This window comes from Leptinotarsa decemlineata, unplaced genomic scaffold, assembly GCF_025532065.1.
Source record: "Leptinotarsa decemlineata unplaced genomic scaffold, Ldec_3_MD MMD2_P_RNA_scaffold_2, whole genome shotgun sequence".
In the NCBI taxonomy this organism is placed as follows: Eukaryota; Metazoa; Arthropoda; class Insecta; order Coleoptera; family Chrysomelidae; genus Leptinotarsa; species Leptinotarsa decemlineata.
Window position 1 is genome coordinate 459,041 of NW_027412529.1, and position 25,481 is coordinate 484,521.

Here is a 25,481-nt window from a genome sequence, read left to right on the forward strand (position 1 = left end):
TGGGGCAAATATGATTCACAATTTGGCACTTTTTTAAACGGTAGCATTTTTTCGGACACCTCAAAAACCATCCAAAATGAGCTCATTATAGACAGTGTGGCATATATTATTAAGGAAAATATAAGCAAGCAGATTGAAAGTGTTTCTTTTTTGCTTGGGAAATTGAGGATGTTTCATCTGGGCTGACGATTTGTTTAATTTTTTATTTCGTACGTGTGACACCTATAATTTTAGGCAAAAGTTGATTGCGCAAATCTATGATGGGGCTGCGGTCATGGCCGGCCATTTAAATGGTTTACAAACTAAAATAAAGTCCATAGCTCCTCATGCACTTTTTACGCATTTTCATGCCCATGCCCTAACTTTAGTATTAAGCAAAGCGTGCAACAACATGAAAATTTTCGCGCTTCCGGCGGGCTTTTCTGTGTGTATATAGTCCTTCCCTGTTCTCCAATGCACGAGCCGTCACTGCATTCAACAAAGATTATGATCAACAAAAACATCATTTAAGGATTTTTTTTTTGTAATATGCAAAGAGAAAGAACGTTATAATCATTTAATGAAATACAAATAAATAAACTTAGAGAACTATAAACAAGACACAAATTACAAACGGAGAAACCTCGAGTGGATTTATTCAAGTAATATAAAACAGACTCGCCCTAAAAAATCTAGGGCAAAATACCAAAGACGAGATTACATAACAACGACGACAATAGAACGTGAATGGCTTAATGCGCCTCAATGGAAGCAAAAACCATTAACATAGAGAGAGATAGTATGTGAAGCGATAAATTTTATTGGCGCACTGGTAGTGCGAACGACTCATGATCAAAAGGTCGTAAGTTCAATCCCCACCTCGAACAGATATTTTTCTAGAGAGAATGTATCTAATTAAGGTTGAAATGATTCTGCAACGTTACATAATTTACGGACTGCGGCTAGCCATGATGTTCCCTAGATGGCTCTAGGAGTTATAAACATTGCACCCCAGAACACGAGACTAATGACCAGAGTAGCCGATGCCGTTGACAGCAAAAAAATTCTGTTTAACGGTTCGCAGTTGACATACAAAAGTCGTTCTGATTGGAGTAACCCAGACCCAGACCATTCGTACATACGGAATCGAGGTCAATGCCTATTCCAATCATAAAGAGCTCAAAGAGCGGTCTTTGTAACTAAGTCTATGAAAATATAAACGTCTCAAATTAAGATGCGTGGTGGTCGTAGACGGACGTGCTGATAACATCCGTCAACAAAGAAGGTACGCGGATGCTATGTGCCATCGCGGGGCTTCTCTTTGTGTTGTAATTTTCCGTTGTGCAGTCTCCAATATGTGAAATTTCAGACAAAAATATGAAGTGAGGGCCTCCTTCACGCTGGGGGGCCATGTATCTGAAAAACTCGAAGGTATCTTGAGGAGGAGGTGACTCAAAAAAACGAAAAAAAAAATATACAAAAAACTCACGGTGGCAGCATTGCTTCGAGCAAGACTGCGCGCTCCCCTATCAACTACTAATAGGGGAGCCTGGCTAAATGTGCCCGAGTGGGAAGCAACGGCTATTAAAAAAAAAAGGAAGAGAGAAACGTCACAAACATGACACAAGTCATAATCTACTAACCTATAATTCAATATGGAAATTTTAAATGAATTATTTCGAATGGTACCATTGTAGATAACGCCTGGTTCTGCAGTCACCGTAAGATGGTTTCAACTTCAAAAAAATTGTTTCTGCCAATAACACGTCGAAATGCTTCGAGTAGTTTCATATGACGAATATCTTGAATGGTGAATACCTTTCATAGTGATAGAGAAAATGGTAAAGTCCGTAGTTCTAGTGTTCTTTAAAAAAGAAACCATTTCTTCGTTTTTTGTGTACGAATTAACCAATCTGGGGTATGAAGTTGATAAAGTTTTTATACAAGAAGAAAGCGAAAAGGTAGTAACTGACCAATTCACCTCGCTATCAAGACACTACGACATAGTTATCGCGGTATTTGACGTAAATAATCGCATTTTAACGAAAGCCCTAGCCAATATTTGCGGCGAAGACAGTAAGAGCTTAGACGGATTACCATCAGCCTCGAAGAAACTCATCAACGGAATTGTTCATCCTGTAATATACTTACACAGGATTTTCATATTGAGAAAGGACGTTGCAGAGAAGCAGTTTACGGAGTTACTAAAACCGCATTTGGAGACTTATGCTGCTAGAGCAAAGTTCAGCAAGGTGGTGCATCTCCAGAAGAATGGAAATACTAGCAGTATATTGAAGAAACTCAACGAATTGGTGTCTGTGCAATTGGAGGATTTGCAAGAGCTGTCGAGAATAACAATCACGCACGAAAACTTCGAGAACGTCGTAGAGGGTGAACAGTTGCTCAAGAAAGAGTTGCACGACAAATTTGTAGAGTCTTACGAGGAGAATGATGTTCTCGAATGTATTTATAGAAGTAAGGAAGCCTACATCCGCCGAGCCTTAGAAGTAAGTAGTTACTTTCATACTAGGGTTCAAAAAATTGATTGTTCGAAAAACATAATTCTCTATACAATTTTCAGAATTGACCGAAAACTACAATGCAAATGAAGTGATTATGATAATAATTCGAAACACCTTACAGATAATTTTGATTATTCAGGCTTGATAACAAAGATTAACATAGATAGGTTATTTTCAGTACTGCCGTATTATTTATAAGATAATAAATTGCGTTCTCATTTTTTTATTTCAATTTGAGACGATTTACAGGAGTTTAAGCAGCAGAAATTCCAATAATCTACGGCATTCAAACCTGAAAAATAGTGACCCTGAAAACCTTGGCAGCGAAAGCCTTAACTAGATTGACAGTAAATAGACAATAAGAAACAAATAAATAAAATTGAAGTCATGAACATAAAACTCCAGTATAAATTATTCAAGTATATCTTCGTAGTTATAGTAGCATTTTTAACTAAGAAAAGATTTGGACCGTTCACAAAACACATCATGAAGTTTGGATTTCTCAATCGAAATTATCAGTTCATTATAGAAGATGATGGCATTATAAAGAAACATTTTTTTATATTTGGTTGTTTTGTGACTGGGTATTCTTAACGGATTGCCATGACGTGTGCAATGGTCATGAGAAAAACCATCGGCCAAAGGGTGGTATAAACTAAGTAGATAACAGCTGAAAGTAATCTTTCGGTTTTTCCTATATTAGCTATAAATGTCTTTATATTATGTATCATCTATAAAAGAACTAAAGATATTATATTTCACTCTACTTTGTTTGAATAACATTTATCAAATTGTTCATGTGCCATTAAGGTGTTACTGATAAACTTCAATGTATTTGCATGTCTGACTTTTATCACTGAAATTAAAAGATATCAGTAGTCAATTCCTGTTGAATTTCAATAAAAACTTGATTATGTACATAATTGTTTCATGATAACCAAACCTATTTATAACTGCTTGGTATAATAATAATAATACTTATTGATTTATTTAGGACATTCTAATATACTTACATTATTTTTAAAATATATAAATAAATAATGTATAAATAACAAAAATGATGATATGATAAAAGAAAAAAAGAAACGCATTTTTCAATGAATCCAGAATGGTTTCAACATGAGGATATACATAACAAATATATTACAAAACAGATTAAAGAAAATCAGGGATGATATTTTATATAGTTCATGAGTTTTTTTTGAATTGGAAAACATTTGTTTAATCTTTCAACGAAAGTGGAAGTTTTTTGTACTCATTTATAAAATAACGACTTCATCGTACTAGTCAAATTAGTTCCAGGAAGGTGGAATTTTTGGGAGCTATTCGCTCTTGTTGAGTTGTTATGAATTTGAGATTTATTTATACAGAATTCTTCAAAATAAGTTGGAAGCAAGTTACGTGTTAGTTTGCTAACTAGTACAGTCTCTGGGAAACAGACAACCTCTGCCATGTACTTAACATGTGTTATATACTGGTATACCTATTCCCTTGTAAAATAATTCTCATTCCACTATTCTGTAATTTTTGTAAAGCCGATACCTCATTGTGGTCAAATAAGTATAAAAGACTAGCACAATAATCAAAATGGGGTTGGATTATACAATTATATAATGTAATTTCTCAGTAGATCGAAAGCTGAGATGAAATTATTAGGAAAAAATATGTTTTCAGTAATTTTTCTGTATATATAATCAAAATGAGCACGATGAAGATCCATACTAATTTCACAAACTGCACCTATTTGATCTTCTCAAAATTTATTTTCAAAAATATCGCATGTTTCGCTATCACAGTAGCTTTTTCGTAGTGGCTGACATACATTCAACATACAATAACATACAGTATGTTATTCACTACGAAAAATCTACTGTGATAGCAAAACATGTTATGATATCTTGGAAAATAAAGTTTGTGAAAATATTTTATATAAGCTTATGAAGTCTATGTTATCACTTGAACAAGAAGCTACATTGTAAACCTAACCCAAAATACTCGATTTGGTAAACAATACTGATTCAAAATTTAACGCCTTTCTTGACACATTGATTTACAACTTTGAAGCCACGTGTCCCATTAAAAACAAAAAAATTAAAAAAACCACTGGAAATGAATGGGTAACAAATGAAATAAAAAAATCATCTAAAGATTTAAAACAATTACATTACCTAAGAAAACAATTTCCAATACTTGATCTTGAGTATAAATTTGCCAAAAAACAACATAAAAACCTCTTGTTAAGTACGAAAAGTCAATTTTACATCAATAAAATTCAAAATTCATCAAACAAAAGTAAGTCTACTTGGCAGATTATAAATGAGCTCAATGGAAAAAATAAACCCCAAAAACACATCGCAATAAAATTACATAATGAAATTATTGAAGAACCATCAATTTTATCAAATATATTTAATGATTATTTTGTAAACATACCTAAGGAAACAATAGGAAATATACAACACCTAAATCATCGAATTAAATATCCACAAAATAATTTTCAAACAGAGAGTATGTTTGTTCAATATGTTTCTGAGATAGATGTTCTCAATGTTATAAAATATAAAATTAAAAATAAGCCCTCCTGTGGTTATGATGGAATTTCAGCTGTAATATTAAAAAAAATTGCAGAATACATAGTTAAACCTCTAACTCACGTGATTAATAAGTCTCTTGAGGACGGGATATTCCCAACAAAATTGAAAACTTCATTAGTGTCTCCTATTTTAAAGAAAGGTAATCCATCTGACATATCTAATTATAGACCAATCACTATCCCATCAGTAATATCAAAAGTAATTGAATATGTGGTTCTAAATCAACTGGTATCGTTTTTAGAGAGGAACAAAGTTATTATGGATAATCATCATGGTTTTCGTAGCCAATACTCTACTACAACAGCAATTATCTCCTTCTATGAGAAAGTATTAATAGCTACTGAGAAGGGTGAAAATCCAACAGGAATATTTTGTGATTTAAGTCGAGCTTTTGATTGTGTTCAACACGAAACTCTGCTTGATAAGTTATATAAATTTGGTATAAGAGGTAAAATTCATGACTGGTTTAGCTCGTATCTGAAAGGACGGAAACAAATTGTAAAAATCTCTCATTGTGGTAATACATCTCGGTCATCTCCTCAAAGAAATGACATTGGGGTACCTCAAGGCTCCATTCTGGGGCCAATACTATTCGTCTTATATATTAATGAGCTACCTCTGATCTTAACTGATGCATTCACTACATTGTATGCAGATGACTCAACGCTACTTTTTACAGGAGAAAACTCTGAAATTCTGAAAACAAAAATTAACACCACAATGTTCAACTTTTCAGTCTGGTCTTCTGATATGTCTCTTCTTTTTAATACAAACAAAACAAATTGTGTAACTTTTCATACTCATCAAAACAAAAACGTACTGCCATTAAATATCAACATTAATAACACATGCATTTATAGTACTGAAAGTGTTAAATTTCTTGGAATTTTTTTGGACGAAGACTTATCATTTCGAACTCACTGTCTACAGCTTTCTAAGACACTGAACTCAAAATGTTACCAAATCAGAAATCTTAGATATACATTGAACTTGAATCATCTCCGTTCATTCTATTTTGCAGAAGTTCAATCAAGAATAAACTATGGTATTGCAGTCTGGGGTGGATCAGCATATGCACAAAATGTTTTTCTGGCTCAAAAGCGCATTGTTAGATGTATTGCTAGAGTCTCATTTAACCATAGTTGTCGTGACCTTTTCAAAAACATGAGGATTTTAATAGTTAGTGGTATTTTCATTTTAGAACTTTTGAAGAATATACACAAAGCTCGTGACGATCATATGCGTGTAGATGAACTACACAATTATGATACTAGACAGAAAGGCAAATATTGCGTTCCCTTCAGACGCTTAAATATTAGCTTAAATTCACCTACTGTACTTGGCTTAAGACTCTATAATCGACTTCCACAAAGATATAGATCCTTTTCAAACCGGAAATTTCTTATTGAAGTGAAAAAGATACTAATTGATCTGTGTCCCTACTCTCTAGAAGATTATTATGAATTAATTTTTTAAAGAACAACCTGTAAACATGTATTATTTCACTATCCTATGTTAATTGTATTTTGTCTGCAATCCTTGTTATGCATGTACATAATTTATTTTATTTTATCATTTTACTCACTGTACTTTGTTGTATGTCTATATGTTTTTTGACTTGTCCTATAGCTGTATTTGCTCGAATGGATAAATAAAGAATTGAATTGAATTGTAAACCTAACCCAAAATACTCGATTTCAGGTTATAGAAGAATGCTTCGAAAGTTACGGTGCCGAGAACATCTTCCTCAGTTTCAACGGCGGCAAAGATTGCACAGTCCTACTGCACCTGGTGTACACCGTTTTGAGAATGAAGTACCCCAACTACAAGAAACCGATATTGTGCCACTACGTCAAAAGCGAAGATACTTTTTCAGAGCAGGACAGGTTCATATCTCAATGCCAGACTTATTACAATCTGGACATCATCAGTGTCACTCTGGAAATGAAGGAAGCCCTGGGTCAGTTGCTCAAATGCAGGCCAAACCTCAAAGCGTGCCTCATGGGAACCAGAAAGACAGATCCTTATTCGGGGAGCTGAGCGTTTTCCAGGTAGGTTTTACAGATTTTCTAACCAGGATCGATTGAAAACATTAGTAAATATCGCTCCACTTGGGCAGTATAGATTTTTGGTCTGATCCACTTCCGTCTTAATAATTTTGTTGAGGTGATTGTACTCATTTGTTTACCCATCTGATTTTGATCAGTAAGATGTGAAATATTGTCTTCTGCAAGAGTATTTTTTGTCTATCCAAAATGAAATCTTCATATAATTTTTTCATATTTATGGGGAAGTAGAAGAGCAGAAAGTCCAATAATATAATCGACGCATTCAAACCCAAAAAAAATGTCGCTGAAAACCTCAGCAGCGAAATTCCTCACCAGATAAACAGTAAATAGACCAGTGGTCGCCAACTTGTCGATCGCGAGCTACCGGTAGCTCGCGGAGGCAATTCTGGTAGCTCTCACAACGATTTTAATTTAAAAAATACAAACTGCAAAAATCAGAAAAGCTTCCGAAAATTCCACAAAAAAATCTAATTGTCATAATATTAAACATAAACAGCGGCAACGTTGCGGTGAACGATCTGCCGCTGACGCCATCAAGCTAGAATCGGCTAGAACCGACCAGCCGGACCAGCGCGTTAGTGTTCGAGAACGATCTGGATTGCTTTGAACGGGATAAATACGCACGGCGCGGCGACATTGCGCTTAGTTTAAAACTGAACGCGTAACCAACGTCCAGCGGTTGGGTCAGTAGAGAACAACAAAAATAATATTATGGCAAGCAGTTGTAAGAAAGTAAAGACATACCACTTCCATTCGGAATGAGAAGAACAATACTTTTTTACAGAAGTTAAAGATAAAAATGTGTGTTTGTTATGTAATACTTCGGTCTCCGTTGCTAAAATAGAAAATATTGAGAGACATCATAAAACTGTACATTCTAATTTTGAAAAATCATTCCCACTACATTCTGCCGCCAGAAAGGAGAAACTGAAACAGTTAAAAAAGCAGTTAATTGGACCACAATCAATATTTTTAAGAACAGTCGACAAAAAAAAGGCTGTAACTGAAGCATCGTACCGTGTGTCCCAGATAATTGCACAAAAAAAGAAACCTTATGAAGACGGGGAAATGATAAAACAGGCGTTTTTAGAAGCTGCTGATTCGTTATTTGCCAACTTTAGAAATTAAGACGAGATAGTTTCAGCTATAAAATCTATGCAACTTTCTGCTAATACAGTGATGAAACGTGTAGAAGTGATGAGCAATGATATTTTTTTACAGTTAAGAACTGACTTAGATAACTGTGTTTATTTTTCACTTCAACTTCACGGCCGGATGGCTGTGTTCGTCAGGATGGTTTTTAGTGATTTTACGATTAAAGAAGATCTTTTGAAGTTAATTCCACTAAAAGGACACACTACTGGACATGAGTTGTTTTCTCATTTAAAAATATTATTTTTTCCGAGAAAATTCAAATATCGAAAATGGTAGGCTTGACAACCGATGGCGCTCCAGCTATGGTGGGTTGTGATAAGGGTCTGGTGGCGTTATGTCGTAAAGATGAAACTTTTCCGCAATTTCTCTGTTACCACTGCACCGTGTTAGGAATCACACGTTAAAATGTAAGACCTCGTTAATCCTTAGCTCGCACAAGTTTCGAATTTTGAGGGTTGTCGTTCGTAGGGGTGCGACAGCTGGTTAACGGAAAAACCGGTTTTAAATAGATTTTTTTAAACAGATTATCCATCAGCAAGCATTATGTGGAAATTTCCTGAAACTAAACAACGTTATGAAACTGCTGGTAAAAATTGTGAACGAGATTAGAGCTCAAGCGTTACAAAGAAGATTATTCAGAACCTTGGCCGATGAAATTGACTGTTAATACGGGGACCTACTCCTTCACTCTGAAGTCCGATGGTTAAGTAGAAGATGGGTGCTGAAACGTTTTAATGATTTCCTCTCTGGCATAGTTCAATTTTTCAAACAACGCGATGAACCGACTCTGGAACTAGAAAATTCAATCTGGCTTAGAGATTTTGGTTTTCTCGTGGACATTACAGAGAAATTAAACGAACTCAATTTGTGTAACAAGGAAAACTTAACAGAGCCGTTTTTTAATATAAAAAGTAAGATTTTTAAAAAAAGCTCGGACAGGTCGATTTCTAATTAAAGTGGGACACCTTTCAGACTTATCAAATTTTTTGTAGTACGCACCCCCTCGAAGGGGTGCGTCCGACGACCCTTATTTAGATAGGGAAAGTAGGTCGAGTGGCACCTTGTTTTGAAGGTCTTTCGAATACCTTTACAACTCTGTTGAAAGAAAATTTTTTTGACCGAAGACAGGAGTTTTGTGAGGGCATGAGTGAGAGAATAACGCAAAATCCCGAGCTGCTTTATAACATCTGTTTTTTGGACAAAAGCTCATTTTTACCGTTACAATTGCCGTTATTGGTTGGATGAAAACCCAAGACAATACGCAGAAATACATACCCAACATCCCCAAAAGTTGAATGTCTGGGCCGGAATATTAGGCAATCATATTATAGGTCCATTTTTCATTGATGGAAATTTAACTGGTGATTCTTATTCACAAACTTTCGAAGAGGTAATACAACCTCGCATAGTTGAAATAATTGAACAGGATCCCAGATGTCAAGATGAATTTATTCATTTTCAACAAGACGGTGCACCACCCCATTATGCCCAGCAGGTTCGATTTTTTTTAATAATCATTTTGAAGGACAATGGATTGGCAGAAGAGGTCCAATTGAATGGCCAGCACGATCGCCAGATTTAACACCACTGGACTACTTTTTGTGGGGATATTTAAAGTCTAAAGTTTATGCTACACAGACAGCCAATTTGGATGAATTACGTCGTAGAATTATTAATGAATGCCGAGCTATAACTCCTGAGATGTTGAATAATGTAAGAGCAAAATTCGAACAAAATCTTTATTGTTGCATGGAGCAAAATGGTGCACATTTTGAACATTTACTCTAAATTTCTATGTGAGTTACCCTTATTAGGTGTTACTTTTTTTGTGTGTGCTTTAAAAACAATTATTGGGATTTATCAACCCTAAAACAGTTTTTTAAACTTTTCTGTGTCATTAGCATTCAAGGAAATCAACAGGTTGTATTCGTTGTGTAGGTAAGTTTTTAGTATGATTCACTTTTTATCAGAAGCATAAAATATCCACGTCAATTTACCTGAAATGTAAGGGTGGTAACCAACCCCTTCCCCCGAAAATCTCCTCGTAATAAACAAATAATTCTTACTTTTTTACGAAATCAAATGGACACGCATTAGCAGGTTGTCATAAAAAGCAAAAATTTATTTTTTTTATGAAAGTTCCGAACGTAAATTGTACCTTGAAAACAATTTGATTTATTTTAAAAAGAGTTGAACTCAATAAAAATACCTTTAAATATTGTAGTACGCACCCCCTCCGAGGGGGTGCGTACTACAAAAAATTTGATTAGTCTGAAAGGTGTCTCCCTTTAATTAGAAATCGACGTGTCCGAGATTTTTTTAAAAATCTTACTTTTTATATTCAAAAACCGCTCTGTTAAGTTTTCGTTGTTACACACTGTATAATATTGTGTATTAGGATTACCTATTTCAAAAAATATATTCTTCTTCTTCATATTCTTCTTCTACTTTTTCTCTATATAGTTGTTGCTCTATCTTTTCCATTTTCCGAAATTCCTTTAATGGCCCTCCTTGGACACAATGGATGTAAATAGTTATATTTCCGGCATCTGAGTTTGCTTACAATTCAGCTTTCATTTCAACTTGATATTTTTTTGTTTGGCTACAATATTCAGCTCCGTTATCTTTTCTATATAACAAGCTCTTATTCTGTAGATGACGGACCCTGATTGGCCCCAAGTAATGCGAGTGAACCCGATCCTACATTGGCACTACTCCGACATTTGGGACTACTTGCTGTACTACAAAATTCCGTACTGCAAGCTCTACGATATGGGGTACACGTCATTGGGCAATGCCTCTAACACCATTAAGAACCCCATTTTGGCCTACTTCGATGAGAAACTCGGCGCTGAATCGTACTTACCTGCTTATAAAATGATGAATGAATCAGAAGAGAGGAGCGGGAGGAACGCCCGGTTGTGATATTTACAACAATATACTGGATTTCATTTTGACTTTGTTTTTATTCAATTAGGACCAAAGGTTTTATATTTGTTATCAATAGTGTGGATTTTAATAAATTTACTCATCTGTTTTACTTTATTCACTTTGAAATATGTGTTTCATAAACGTTCAAATGATTATATAGTCGAAGACCTTCATGAATTCATAATCAAATTTTTCAATCATACTGTGTGGACTTAAATATCCCCCGCGCTTCTGAACTTTAGAACGGAACAAGGCATCGAGGTCGGGCAAAATTCACGTATAAACGAATCATTTTTTGCACTTTTTGATTGTTCCATCAGTCGTCGCCGAGATGGCGCTACCAACTTTCTTTTTCTTCAAATAGAAAAGGGGGTCTTGTGGTAACTCGTTTGATAGGTATTTCATTTCTCTATCCAACATTTTTTTTTTTTGTATATCGGATCAGCCGTTCCTGATTAATTAGCAGTTTTATATTAGTTTAGGGGTTTACAAACAAAACGATATATTTATCATAATTTGAAAAACTGTATTTTAAACTCACTTCAGTTCATCCCCGTAAATGTTCAAATTGGTCACTATTCACTTTCTAGCAATGATCAAGTTTGTTTACAAATTCATTATGGAATGTTTCTGGGATAATTTTGTTAGGAGCTCCTCTTATTCTAACCATTAGCTCTGAAGTAGACTAAGTTTGTGAAAACTCAATATTTCACCAATCCTCAAAACTCTAAGAGTGTCAAATCAGGTAATGCAGCGGGTCATTCTAAGGAACCACGTATACCTGTCTACTGGTTTGGATAATTGTCATCTAGCCACTTTCAGACCAGCTCGTTGTAATGAAGAGGTACCTCATCTTGATTAAACCTAATGATTGTTGAAAACTCATTCGGGTTTGACTAGTTTCCAAACCAGTTGACAAACAAAAGTGAGCCCTTAGAACAGGGGTCTCCAAACTATGGCCCGCAGGCCAAGTCTGGCCGCCAGTGTCATCAATCCGGCTCGCGACAGCCAATGATTACCTAATTGTTGTTACTATTGCTGTGATAAGTTGAAGAAGAAAACACAGAATGATAATTACTCGGTTTTATTTACTTGCAAGGTAAAACTTAACGACAGAAATGATGACAAAGAAAACTTAACTTAAGTATCTAAGTTTAAGCATATTAATAACTAACAAGTAATTGAAATGAATCACAGTAAAACAAAAACACTAATGAGATTTATGTAATTGTGATTTTCCACCGACAATACTTTGTAGTTGTGGATCAATTTTATTTGTACCAATTATCAAAAGAGATTCAAGATGCTCATCGGTTAATTGAGATCTGTAAACATTCTTTGTGTACTTCATCTTGGAAAATGTTTTTTTAACACAAGTAAGTAGTACCAAAAACAGAAAACAACCCACGAGCAAATTTATGCAAATTATCAAATTGTTCCAGTGGAAGACTCTTATAAAATTCCAACAAAGATGAATTTTGATATTTGTTCTTAAGCATATCACTGCACCGTAAATCAATAATTTCCATTTGGACTTCCGGAGCCAGGGTTTCAATGTCAGAATCAAAAGGAATTTTGAAAAAGCTTAATTTCATTCGCAATGACATCAAATTCTGAAAAACAAGTATCAAAATTTATCTTCAAAGCACTCAAAGTGCTTTGCAATTTAGTGCAATTCAGTCTCTGTAGTGTGGCTGAATATTTCACATGTTTCAAAATGTGTGAAACATTTTTACGTTAATTGCGATTGAAATAGTATTATTTTCTGCCTGAAGGATTTGATATTGGTGTATAAATCAAGGAGAAGCTGATTTTCTCCTGCAATCTCAAATTCAGTTCGTTCATATGATTTGTCAAATCCACATCCATTCACTATTTTCTAAATCGGCAAAAGGGCGCTGCTTCTCATTTAAAAAAATTTCGATCACTGCTCGAAGTTCAAAAAAGCGCTTAAGGACTTTTCCGCAATTAAGCCAACGTACGGCAGTATGATACGTTAAATCATTTTCTCCAATCTGTTGAATAAACTCGCGGAATTTTCGGTGATTCAGCCCAGTGGATCTGATGAAGTTAACAACTGATATGACTGGTTTTAGAACTTCAGACATATCCAAACATTTTCCGCACAAGGACTGTTGATGAATGATACAATGTAAGACTAATGGTTTTGAACCACCATCATTTTCTACAGCCTTTGACACAAGTGCAACCACCCCTTATTTTTACCATACATATTTTTGCCTCCATCAGTTGTTATAGATTTCAAATTTCTCCATCGAAGGTTCTTTTTATTAATGGCACTTTCAACCCCCATAAAAATATCTGCCCCAGTTGTCGTGTCGTGAATACTATCAATATCAAGAAGTTCTTCATACACTTTATAGCTTTTATCTACTCCGCAAATAAAAATCAATACCTGAGCAGTATCTGACACATCCGTTGACTCATCCAATGCTAGAGAAAACCACTCATGATGTCCATTTTTGTCAGACAGTTGTCTTGCACCCTCCGAGCCATGGTGTTTGCTGAAAAACTAACACTTTTAAATAAATTTACCTTTTCGGGGCGTATTTCTTCGGCTACTGCAATCAAGCATTCTTTTATCATTTCTCCATCGGCGAATGGTTTGCCACGTTTTCCGATTTCAAGAGCCACACGAAAGCTGGCGCGAGTTGCAGACTCTTGTTCAGTATTCGCTTTGGTAAACAAATTAAACATAGCGCCTTATTACTGGACTTAATCACAAAATACTGAAAGTTCCATTTTTCTTGGAACGTTCTGCATTCACTGTCGATTTTTCGCTTCTTTTCCATCAAATCACAAATCACACATAAAAACAATAAGTCAAATCAAAATACTTTTATTTACGGGTGTTACTTTATTTCACAATAGACAGTTTCGCTTCCTTCGCCTTTCCTTCGCAGACTAACTCGCAGTTGCGCCGCTAGCCTTTTTATATGCAATTATTACTGCCATCTCGAGGTGATCGGAATACACTAGCTAGAACTAGAACTTTCTCGAATCAACGCGGTAATTCCAAATATTCAATTACGTCTAATGCCACCTAGCGGGTAGCTGAAAAAGATAGTACATAGTACCACAACTCGCCACTAGATGTCGTTAAGTGTCATAACGCATAATAATTGAAATGTAAAAAAAGCGTAAGTTTGCTTAGGTCACGCACTTTGCGACTATCCTAGTCTAGAAATATAGTTAAGGGCAGAAATTGGCTCTTGGAACAAACTGAAAAAATCATTATGGCCTGAAGACTTCAAAGTTTGGAGACCCCTGGTTTAGATCATTTCAAAAATGAACAATCTATGAAGTTTTCGATGACTATTCAAAACATTCTTGGGGTAAAGTGTTTTTCACCTGAACTTGGGCATGTCATATGCATCTCTCCGGAATATGTTTATTATTCTGACTCCCACCCCAGAATATGTGTTTGTGGAGTTGTTTACGGACTTGGTCTGCAGATGGCGCAGTGAACATCCTTCTGAATCAACTGCAGATAGAACTTATGAATGTCTGTGGCTTATGACTAGTTGGAATTTTTTCTGTTTGTTCGGCCCCAGTTGTAAGGGTAAGGGGGCCAGGCTCCAACCTGTTAAAAATTAAGATGGCTGTTTGTTCGGTTCACTCCAGTTTTGACGAGGAGCAAGTACTCCGAAACCAGTTGGTTGTTGTTTTTCCGTCGTGGCTTCAGGCATGTCTTTACTTCAAGTAACAATTTTACAAAAAAGCAACACGTGTTTCGCTATACAATTGCTTGTTCAGGCGTGTATAGGGAAACAGGTATTGTATTTTTTAAAACTGTTTAGTGCAATCTCACTTAAATATTAAAGACTTCTTGAAACAGACGTAACAATTCAGTTTTACCAATTTTTTATAATTTCAATTGTAATATTATCAAATCCAGAGGTTTTTTGTACATCATCCAACTGATGATGATGTAACAAAAAGGCAGCAATCATATCTTGCATTAGAAAGAATTCTCTTTACTTCAAAAATATCAGCTAATGAGAGAAAAGAAGGGTATACTTTGATGCGAGAAGAGTGTCACAAGAAAGAAACTCTCAGTGGCCTCAATAAAAATACAATTTGCAAACTTCTTGAATGGTTATATTTCCCCCATTTTCATGCATAAAAATAAATAAGCTGTACATATCTTCAATGAATATCAGTCCAAATCAAATAAATCGAATATCACATTTTCATGAATTCGAAATGAATTCAAATTCGGTCATAAAATTTATCGGAAAGAATGACTGGCATTCATCAATCTATGAAATGGTAATAGCAGTCCGCCTAACGACAGCGATAAGCAGTTCATTCTTATCAGGCTGTTCGGTGAGGACCTTGACTTTAACCCACTGCCTGGTCTGTGACGACTGCCTTATTGCACTCAAAACCGCCTGCACATAGAGCCCGTCTTCGAATGTAGCGGCAGAGCAAACAGGTTCCTTTATCCAACCCTCCTTCTCATTGTTTGGCAGGAAAGACTCCCGCAAAGCTGACACCATCTTGCACAAGCCCTTGATGAATATTTTGGGCAGGATCGAGTTGTTAGGAACGGGGCACTGCAGGTCCTCGACGTCCAGGTAGATCACTTCTTCGTTGGCTTTGTGCTTCCTGCCGAACAAGTCGCCCCCTCGAACCACTAGATAATAATAAAAACCTTATTCAGGAAACATATAGTGGTAACACAATATAAAATATGTTTTGAAAAATTTATTATATGAATAGAACAAGTACCCAAGTACTCGATTCTTTAAAGTGATGCACTTATAATAGTGATAATGAAATTAGCTTCAAGTTGTTATCAATATACACACCTAGATGGCCTGTACTGCTGCAGATCATTACATCTTGGTTGAAAGTGGAGCCTACAGTGTGGCTGTTGAGAGTGGCCGTTACCAGAATCCCGTTCTGGAGCTCCATTTGGAAGGTGCAGAAGTCCGGCGCGGATATATTCCTGATTCCGTTGATACTTTCCGTGTTCTTCGTGAACGTCCTAACGACTCCATGAACCTTGACAGCTCTCTGACCAGTTAGGAAAGTTATCAGATCTACGACGTGGCTGCCTATGAGGTTCAAAGTTCCTCCGCCCATGGTATCATCACACCTCCAGTCGAACGTATCAGAATCGTTGAACAGACTCCCACTTTGTATGCGGATGTCGATCAGAGTCACGGGGGATTGAAGGTAGTTATCCTTCAGAGCCTTCTTCATGTTAGTAAAAGCCGGCAAGAACCTGAAGGAGTGGTTGATGAGCGATATCAACGAAGGGTAATACTGCCCCGCACCCACCATTTTGAGAGCGTCCGCTTGGCTCAGCCCCGCTGGTTTGTCGCACACTATATGTTTTCCTATCCCCAGCGCTTTGACGGAGATCTGCGCGTGCAGATTCGGGGGCACAACACAAATATCAGGTCTACGTCTTTACGCAGGAGGACCTCGTCTATTACGTCGGTGAAAAAGGGGATCTTGAGGTCTCTGGCCGCTTCTTGGGCGTTTTGCTTCGTTTGGCTCCATATGGCCTCGATTTTGAATCCGTTCTCGCGTAAGATGGGGACCAGGACTCTCACCACTGCTCCTGTTCCGAAGACCCCGATTCCGGGTAACATTTTCGATTTTGTTTATTTATTCAAAATATTGTATACGAATTGACAACTGTCAAAAAACCAAAATGACAACGGTCCGACCGTTTCGGTCATCTGTCAGATGGATATGACAACTATTCAGCTTCCACCAATAGAAACACGCTAACGTTTCAAATGAACCAATAGATGAATGTATTGGAGCAATCGGTGGACTCTGCAATAAATTCAAGAACTCACCTTTCCACAGTGACGTCATAATATAGACTGGTCATTGAAGAGAGAACATTTACTCCAAAAACTAAAAAAAAGGTGAATAGATTCATGCTTGGCATAAATGTCACTCATAAACATCATATACAATGTAACGATGTCTTACGTGTTGCATATTTCCATTGGCGTGGAAGTCATCTTGAATTTTGACAGGTTGGAGCCTGGCTCCCTTACCCTTTGGACTGATGTTTGCCAGAAGGACAAACGGGTCATGACTGATGTGGGTGTTAATGGTATGTCGGCATGAGTGTCCTCAAACATCAGTACCGCCCTTTAAGGTGTACCCCTGCCTGGCTGGGGTGAATTGGATGAAAACGTTGTTCATCTTTCAACGGAAGATATAGGGGCCTCATTCGACAGAGTATCGGGGCCTTCTATATCGGGAGGGGTCGTCTACAGTATAATCCATAGCTTCCCTGTCTAATCATATTTCCATTGTGAAAACTATCGGATTTTATTTGTCACATGGTGCTGTGACGGAATGGCTAATACGCTGTGTATAAGCAAGTGGAATATATGCAAAATTGACGTCACGGGCAGTCCATATTATAATGTCTATGCCTTTCCATTACATATTGGGATGCTTGCGTCCAACAGCTACCACCAGTTAAAGCTGCACCTCTGAATCCAGCTGGAAGATACAATTCAATTCTAAAAATGTGAAAGATAATAAAAGACAAAAACGTAATGAAACTTGTAATTATTTTTGATGCTGTTTTTTATCGTCAGTGGACAAAAGGCAATAGAGGTATCCGAAGTAAAAATATTTTTTGTCTCTGTGGCTATTCATTCGTCGTCATAATAGCCTAAAGCTAAAATTCCAGTTCTTTCAATACAGGGAACATTGATGATGTACACAATATTCACAAAAGCAGTTATTTAAATCTGACAGTATCGTTTTGAGTTACTTCGACATATTATCTATGAGCGACACATTTAATATGATAACTGTCATAATTCAGAAGTGTCAGATGAAATGCATGCTTTTCAAATGAGTTATCACTAGATACTTCTTTCCATTTAATTTTTAATATTTTCAAGGGAGTAGCTTCATCACTCATACCAAAAGGAAGTATCTGAATAATATTACCATCAGTTTAAAAAATACATTTTATTTTATATTTTTTTTCTGTGAAAATGGGTTGCTTTTGTATATTTTCGAATTTTATATTGAGTAGGTACATATTTTATTTTAATATGCCATACAAAAAAGTTTGATTTTACTAGTTCGGACTTTTATTGTCTAATTTCACAAATGAAATAAAGAGTTGTCTGATATAATTCTAATATGATTTGAAATCTATGAAAGAATAAATAAATTGTGTCCAGAGTTTTGCAGTATTTTGTGCAGTTTCTATTGGCAACACTGATTCTACCTCTACTTTAGGTATCACCATTTAAAATCCATATATTGCACCACCGCACCTAGCCATAACCACATTGAAGGATGAACAATAATAACAATAACCTATAACCTCATTATTGTGACATATTGCAAATATAAAACAAAAACGATATCTGCATTTTCAATTGAACTCTTGTGGTTTGTGAAATAGTTCCTTCATGTTCTTCCCTTAGAAAATATTCTGGGTTATAAACACAAAAACTGTTCAAACTTTCACTTCTAGTCAGTTAATCTATATTTCTGAAATGAAAATCGCAATAGAAGGTTGTGCTCACGGCGAGCTAGAGAAGATTTATGACACAATCAGTTTTATTGAAGAGGAGGAGGACATTAAAATAGACTTGTTGATCTGCTGCGGGGACTTTCAGTCATCGAGAAATGAGAATGACTTACAATGTATGGCAGTTCCACCGAAGTACCAGGATATATGTACCTTTTATAAGTGAGTTAAACCTTTCTACAAATGACATGATTAAAAGTGAAGCCACTGTTGTGTGTGTTCGCTAGATATATTCTCTCTCTTAACCTAGGTTGACGATTTGTAGTTACTGATTTTTTTGTGTAGGTATTACTCTGGAGAAAAGAAAGCCCCTGTGCTGACGATATTCATCGGCGGGAACCACGAAGCCTCAAACTATTTACAAGAACTTCCTTATGGTGGATGGGTGGCTCCAAATATTTATTATTTAGGGTATGCAGGTGTTATTAATGTGGCAGGTATCAAAATTGGTGGCCTTTCTGGCATTTATAAAAGCAAAGACTACATGAAAGGTCATTTTGAGAAACCTCCGTACGATGAGAATTCAAAAAGGTCTGTATATCACGTAAGAAACTTGGAGGTGTTCAGGCTGAAGCAGTTATCAAGCAAGATTGATATATTCCTTTCCCACGACTGGCCCAGCGAAGTGTATAAGTTCGGGAACGTCCAACAGCTTTTGAAGCGCAAACGGCACTTCAGGTATAAAATATTCAGTAATTCAACGATGAACTAGTAAAAAATTAATTCGTCATATTTCAGGGAAGACGTAGAGAAGAACGAGCTAGGAAGTAAAGTCTGCGAAGATCTGATGCATTTTCTCAAACCAAAGTATTGGTTTTCCGCCCATTTGCATTGCAAATACGCCGCTTTGGTCAGGCACGACGATGACACAGTCACGAAATTTCTAGCCCTGGACAAATGTCTTCCGAAGAGGAAGTTTCTCCAAGTGATTGATGTGAAAACTGATGAGAAATCCAAAGTAGAGATCAGTTACGATTTGGAGTGGTTGACAGTATTGTATTTGACGAATCACCTGCTCTGGGTAAAAAACAGCAACACCTATATGCCAGGACCGGGAACTAAAGAAAGGTAAGTCAAAACTGACAAGCTAACATTTGGTCCTTCGAGCCGGATGTTTTACGTCAATCTGTGTCGCCTTAAAAGAACGTTTTAACTTGTCGTTGGTTTGTTTTATTTTCATAAAAGTTATTTTGAATTTTGCGAAGGTATAATTTCACGCCCACGAAAGAGGAGATGAGCCATGTTTCTGCAAGGTTTGACAGTGATTTGCTGGTGCCCGAAAACTTTACTAGAACTGCCCGGCTTATAATCCCACAATGACCACAAAGGAAAAAGCGAAACAACCCGAACCTACTTTAAATCCTCAGACTGTTTTGTTCTGCGAGAAACTTGCAGTGGATGATCCAGTATCGCAAGTAAGTAATTTACGAAAATAACTAAAACTTGGGAATTTCGTATGATGAAATCAATCAGCCTTCTATTATTCTGCCCTTGGTATATTTATTGTACTCTTTATCACAATCATGTTCATTGTTTCAAAAAATTAAATAATCTTGTTGATAACCACTTTTGTTACTCGACTATAAGTAAAGATAATAATATGGGAAATGAGTTCTCATCCCAACATCTTCTGACAACGACATATATTTTGATTAATCTTCACAATGATGTTGATTCACTGCAATGACATTAGAATGTAAGAGATCTGTTCAAAAAATGAAGTGAGTTGTAGAAAAAGTGTTGAAAAAGTGAAGAAACCTCTTAAAAAATTGCTGAGGATGCTTATTCATGCTTCGGCCACCGTATTCACAAGATTTGGCCCCCTTAGACTTTTTTGTTCATTAAATTGAAGGCACCCGTAAAAGGACAGCATTTTGCAACAATTGAGGAGATAACTAAATTGCTGAAAGAGTTTAAAAATCAAAATATGCCTTATTACCTAACATTTGAACATCTTATTGGCAAAGTCTAGTAAAGTTATACGTGTATGTGAGACATTAAATGAACAAATACAACCTATAAAATAATGCAGCGTATATAGACAAAAAGCTAACATGGGATTGTAGACATATAGTCATTGATCAACAACATGGATTCAGTAGTGATTGATCTACCAGCACAAATCTGCTCATTTATCAAGACTGTATAATGAATGCCTTCGAAAATAGACACCAGGTGGATTCTATTTACATAGATTTTTCAAAGGCATTTAACCGAGTAAACCACAATTTGTTGTTGCATAAACTAAACGTTTTGGGTATTCAAGAAAACATTCTGAATTGGATTATCAATGATTTAGCCTGCAGAGTACAATTTGTAAAATATGGTAACCAAGCATCTTCCTCAATCACAGTTTCATCAGGTGTACCACAGGGTTCTCATTCAGGGCCATTGCTTTTCAACCTATTTGTAAATGACTTGAAAGGTGTTATTCTTTACAGTGAATTTCTTTTGTTTACTGATGACCTGAAGATGTTTAAAGTTATTCATGACTCATCTGATACAGAATTATTACAGTACGGTTTATCTAACTTTGATCGCTGGTGTGATATATAGAATTCGTCCAAACTATAATAGGGCCTCCCAACAATGAATTAGGAATTTATTTTCATTATGTATTTTCCTTAAATTAGTGGGAAGGTAATTAAATAACTTCTCACTATTGAAAACAATAGAATTTTTTTGTAAGAGCTAGAGTAGAGTACAAAAATGAAGTAAGACTGACGTGTACTATAAGTTGAGGTGGTATTACATTGCTTTTTATATTTTTTGTATACTTCACATATAAAGGTCGGCATGAATCCCTGTAGCTAGCCTTGCATAAACATCTGATGGATCTTTTTTGTAGAGATAATTCCTTAAATCAATGAAGTCGCCCCGGAGCGCCAATTAATTTTTATTGTTGTATTTATTTTATTTTTATCGTTGTTTTAACACATTGTAATAATTTTATAAATATATAGTATGGTTAATTCCTTAAAGTAAATAGGACTTAATTTAACGTTGAGATTGGAACCTTTGGTGTGAAAGTTGAATAACTTTTTTCGAGATCAAGTGCCCTAACACCAAACTGACGAAGTTAGCATCCTCAGGAGAAGAAAATTGATACCTAGTCTAGTCTGGTTAATCCTTATACAACCTCAGGTAACAAATTTTAGTATATAAGGATTAACCAGACTAGACTAGGTATCAATTTTATTCTCCTGAGGATGCTAACTTTGTTGGCGAAACGCGCGTCGAAAGGCAAAGGTCATCTAAAATAGCTGAACAATTGTAGTGGAAGTTTATTATTTTATGAGGGAATAGAACCATTGCAAGTTTACGTCTGTCCATAGTAATTTCACAAACTACACCAAAACGATTTGATCTCCACAAACTTTATTGAAAATATATCACAACATGTTTCGCTAAACATTAGCTTTCTTCAACTGATTAATACATCAAATTATCCTTACATTCATATTTATATACTACAGGTAACCATAATTGAGACTACCTGTAAGAAATTACCTGAACCTCTACATCTGGTACCTGCTCAGGTACCTTACCTGAACCTCTACATCTCGTACCTGCTTTAGGTAATCATAATTGAGCAGGTACGAGATGTAGAGGTTCCGGTAATTTCTTACAGGTAGTCTAATGTTTAGCGAAACATGTTGTGACATATTTTCAATAAAGTTTGTGGAGATCAAATCGTTTAGGTGTAGTTTGTGAAAAGTAATAGCAGTATCTAACACTCTTGCAACAACTCTCACTGCTTGGCATCCTGCTGCTAGTCTTTTACATAAATAGTCGACATGGGAATTAAATTTTACATTTTCATCAATGTAGAGCCCTAAACATTTGTTTTCCCCAACGTTTCAATTTTTACATTTTCCAAGTGTACTTCCCCTATGTTACATCTAAACGTGACCACATTTGTTTTGTCGATGTTGAATGATGAAAGATTGGAATCGCTCTTTCACCCTTCTTATGTCGATGATGATTCAATCAAGTAAATTTGAGGCGGTATTGCTGTGCCAGAGGATAATGGTGTCGTCAGCGAAACATGTGAATTTACCACTGACGTCAGCATGGACTAAGTCATTGACATAAATGAGAAACAACACCGGCACCAAAACGGAACCTTGTAGGACTCCACAGCCAATGAAAAGTTCCTCTGATGAAATTCCATCTAACAGAACATTCTACCGCCAATGAAAAAAGAAGGCCTCAAACTAAAGTAATGCAGATCCTCTAAATCCGTAAACTTCTAGCTTGAAAAGAAGTAGCATGTGGTTTACACAATCGAAGGCCTTGGATAGGTCACAAAACATGACCTATCCATGATGAATAAATAAACATATTTTTGAGAAAAAATGACAATTCACTTCATTTCTTGAACAGACCTACTCAAGCGAAGCAAGCTGTGGCGGCTCTATTGTTTTTTTTTTTATTTGCCACTCCCTTTTTTTTATTAACATATAATTAGCCAGTAATTAGAATAGATCTGGTGTTATGGCCTACAAAGTATTCTTTGATCAATATAATCTTGTAGTTATTTATAACAATATCAAAATAACAAAATAATAAAAACAAAAAGTGTGTTCCTATATAAAAACCAAAATTTTAAAATATAAAGAAAAAATAAGAAAGAAATTTCCACAAAACATGTTGGTGTAACTATTGTTTGATAACTTCAACATAATAAAATTATATACTCAATCAGCATACTTTCTAAACAGTTATCTGCATGTTTGAATACAATTTTTTAAAGCATTTTTAATTTACACGCTTTTATTTGCTTCACCTGTATGTATGTAAGTTTGTCAGTTTTGTAACTCCAGAATTATTGACATTATTGCTTGATCTATTCGCGGACAGATGGCACTGTACTTAACCTTCTTGATATATCGACATTATTGCTTGATCTATTCGCGGGCAGATGGAGCTGTACGTAACCTTGATATAATTCGAACTCACTTTACACAAACAACATACGGTTGATTGATCCCAAAGTTTAGATAAAATAAATATAGTTTAAAAAGACTAAAAAAACACGCTTTTATAGCGTACGAAACTGAAAAATTGAAAATATAGTTTCAAAAAACTAAAACATTAAAAAAAATGTTTAACTTTTTAGTTCGATGTTCTTTAAAAGCGTGTTTTTTAGTTTTTTTAAACAATATTTATTGAATTCAGTCCTAGAAGCAATGTTTGTGAAGTCTACAGGAAGTTTATTGTATTGCTGGATTCCTCTATAGATAACATATTCACCAGATCTCCATAAAACTATTTCCCCACTCAATCTGACAGCCATAGATATATTTAGAGGATATTAGGTTTCAATTGTCACTTCTAGTGTATGCTTCTGACTCTGTTTTCCGAGGGCGATTTTATTTGCTGATTAATGTTTCGAGCAAGGCACATTTTTATTTATTACTTCACACATGTACGTACCAAAATAACAATACATCATCACTGTTATACCCACCCCTCTAATCTATACTTCTTCAAACCACAGGTCTCCGAACTGGATGGAACCACACTGAACATAAGCCACAATTCCACAACGTCTTTCATAGACGATACATTCGACAGCGACGAACACAACTCCTCGAACAGTTCTTCAATAAGAAAACTTCTTAATCTAAGCCTGCCGGATCCCAAAGGTGACTTCGGCAATGAACCAAAGCTAGAAGAAGACACCGAAGTGTCTTGCGATATCTCTTCCATCGAATCAGAAATCGAACCGACAGAAAAGAGCGAAGACTCCTTTGTAGAAATTGAGCCAGTAGGTGGTGCTCCAGTAGAGGAAATTAGAGTGGATGCCACTTCTGAAGAATCTGTCACTGAAACAGCAGTAGTAAAGGATGATTCTTCTAGGGAATCAGCAGACTTGGTGGTACCAAACAATTCTTTGGTGGTTGGTGAAACTTCGGTGGGTGATTCGGTAGTTTTGTCCGTAGGAACGGGAAATGCTTCAATTGAACCTTTACTATTGGGAGATTCTTCAGTCGAGTCGATAGAATTGAAAGATGGTTCTGCAGAGTCAGGAGGACCAGAAAATGCTTCAGTTGAGTCTGTAGGACCAGGTGATGCTTCAACCGACACGGTAGGATTGGGTGATGCTTCGGTTAAACCAGTAGGACTGGGTGATGCTTTGGTTGAACCAGTAGGATGGGGTGATGCTTCAGTTGAGCCAGGAGGATTGGGTGATGCTTCAGTTAAGACAGGAGGATTGGCTGATACTTCAGTTGAGCCAGTAGGATTGGCTGATGCTTCAGTTGAGCCAGTAGGATTGGCTGATGCTTCAGTTGAGCGAGTAGGATTGGGTGATCCTTGTGTAGAAGTGGTGAATTCTTCATCTGGATCAGCGGCCCAGTCAAGAGGTGAACCAGTAAAAGTGAGTGATGCTATTTTGGTTGAACCTACAGTCGAGACTACAGATGCAAGTGAGGATATCAAAGAGAGCCAGGCACCATTTCCTCCTAAGAAGCTCAAGAGAAGGAACTTGGCCCTTTATAGATATAATGATACGTAGTTTGGAATTTGCAATAAACGTTTTTTTACAAAAAAATGCGGTTTCAATTGGTATATTAAATGCCAACTATAGAGAAATTAGTCAAAGAATGTTTCAATAAACTTTTGAACTTTTACGGTAGTTTATATAGGGTTTTCCAACAAGGACTTA

At 36.0% G+C, this 25,481-nt stretch overlaps 3 protein-coding genes across 3 annotated transcripts; 2 read left to right on the plus strand and 1 right to left on the minus strand.

Moving 5' to 3' along the window:
• The first annotated feature begins 1,602 nt into the window (after positions 1-1,602).
• Positions 1,603-11,356, plus strand: LOC111507793 (uncharacterized). The gene is given in 4 exon segments (XM_023163148.2): positions 1,603-2,486; positions 6,797-7,127; positions 7,130-7,146; positions 10,975-11,356. Coding segments are annotated over 4 exon segments (1,287 nt in total). The 5' UTR covers positions 1,603-1,817; the 3' UTR covers positions 11,245-11,356.
• A 3,994-nt stretch (positions 11,357-15,350) lies between these two features.
• Positions 15,351-16,952, minus strand: LOC111507792 (glucose-fructose oxidoreductase domain-containing protein 2). Its single transcript, XM_023163147.2, is given in 3 exon segments — positions 15,351-15,910; positions 16,086-16,664; positions 16,667-16,952. Coding segments are annotated over 3 exon segments (1,167 nt in total). The 5' UTR covers positions 16,878-16,952; the 3' UTR covers positions 15,351-15,533.
• Positions 16,953-18,526: 1,574 nt separating this feature from the next.
• Positions 18,527-25,367, plus strand: ldbr (lariat debranching enzyme). The gene is given in 6 exon segments (XM_074180691.1): positions 18,527-18,970; positions 19,094-19,486; positions 19,547-19,876; positions 20,014-20,105; positions 20,108-20,235; positions 24,354-25,367. Coding segments are annotated over 6 exon segments (2,118 nt in total). The 5' UTR covers positions 18,527-18,773; the 3' UTR covers positions 25,332-25,367.
• The last annotated feature ends 114 nt before the right edge of the window (positions 25,368-25,481 follow it).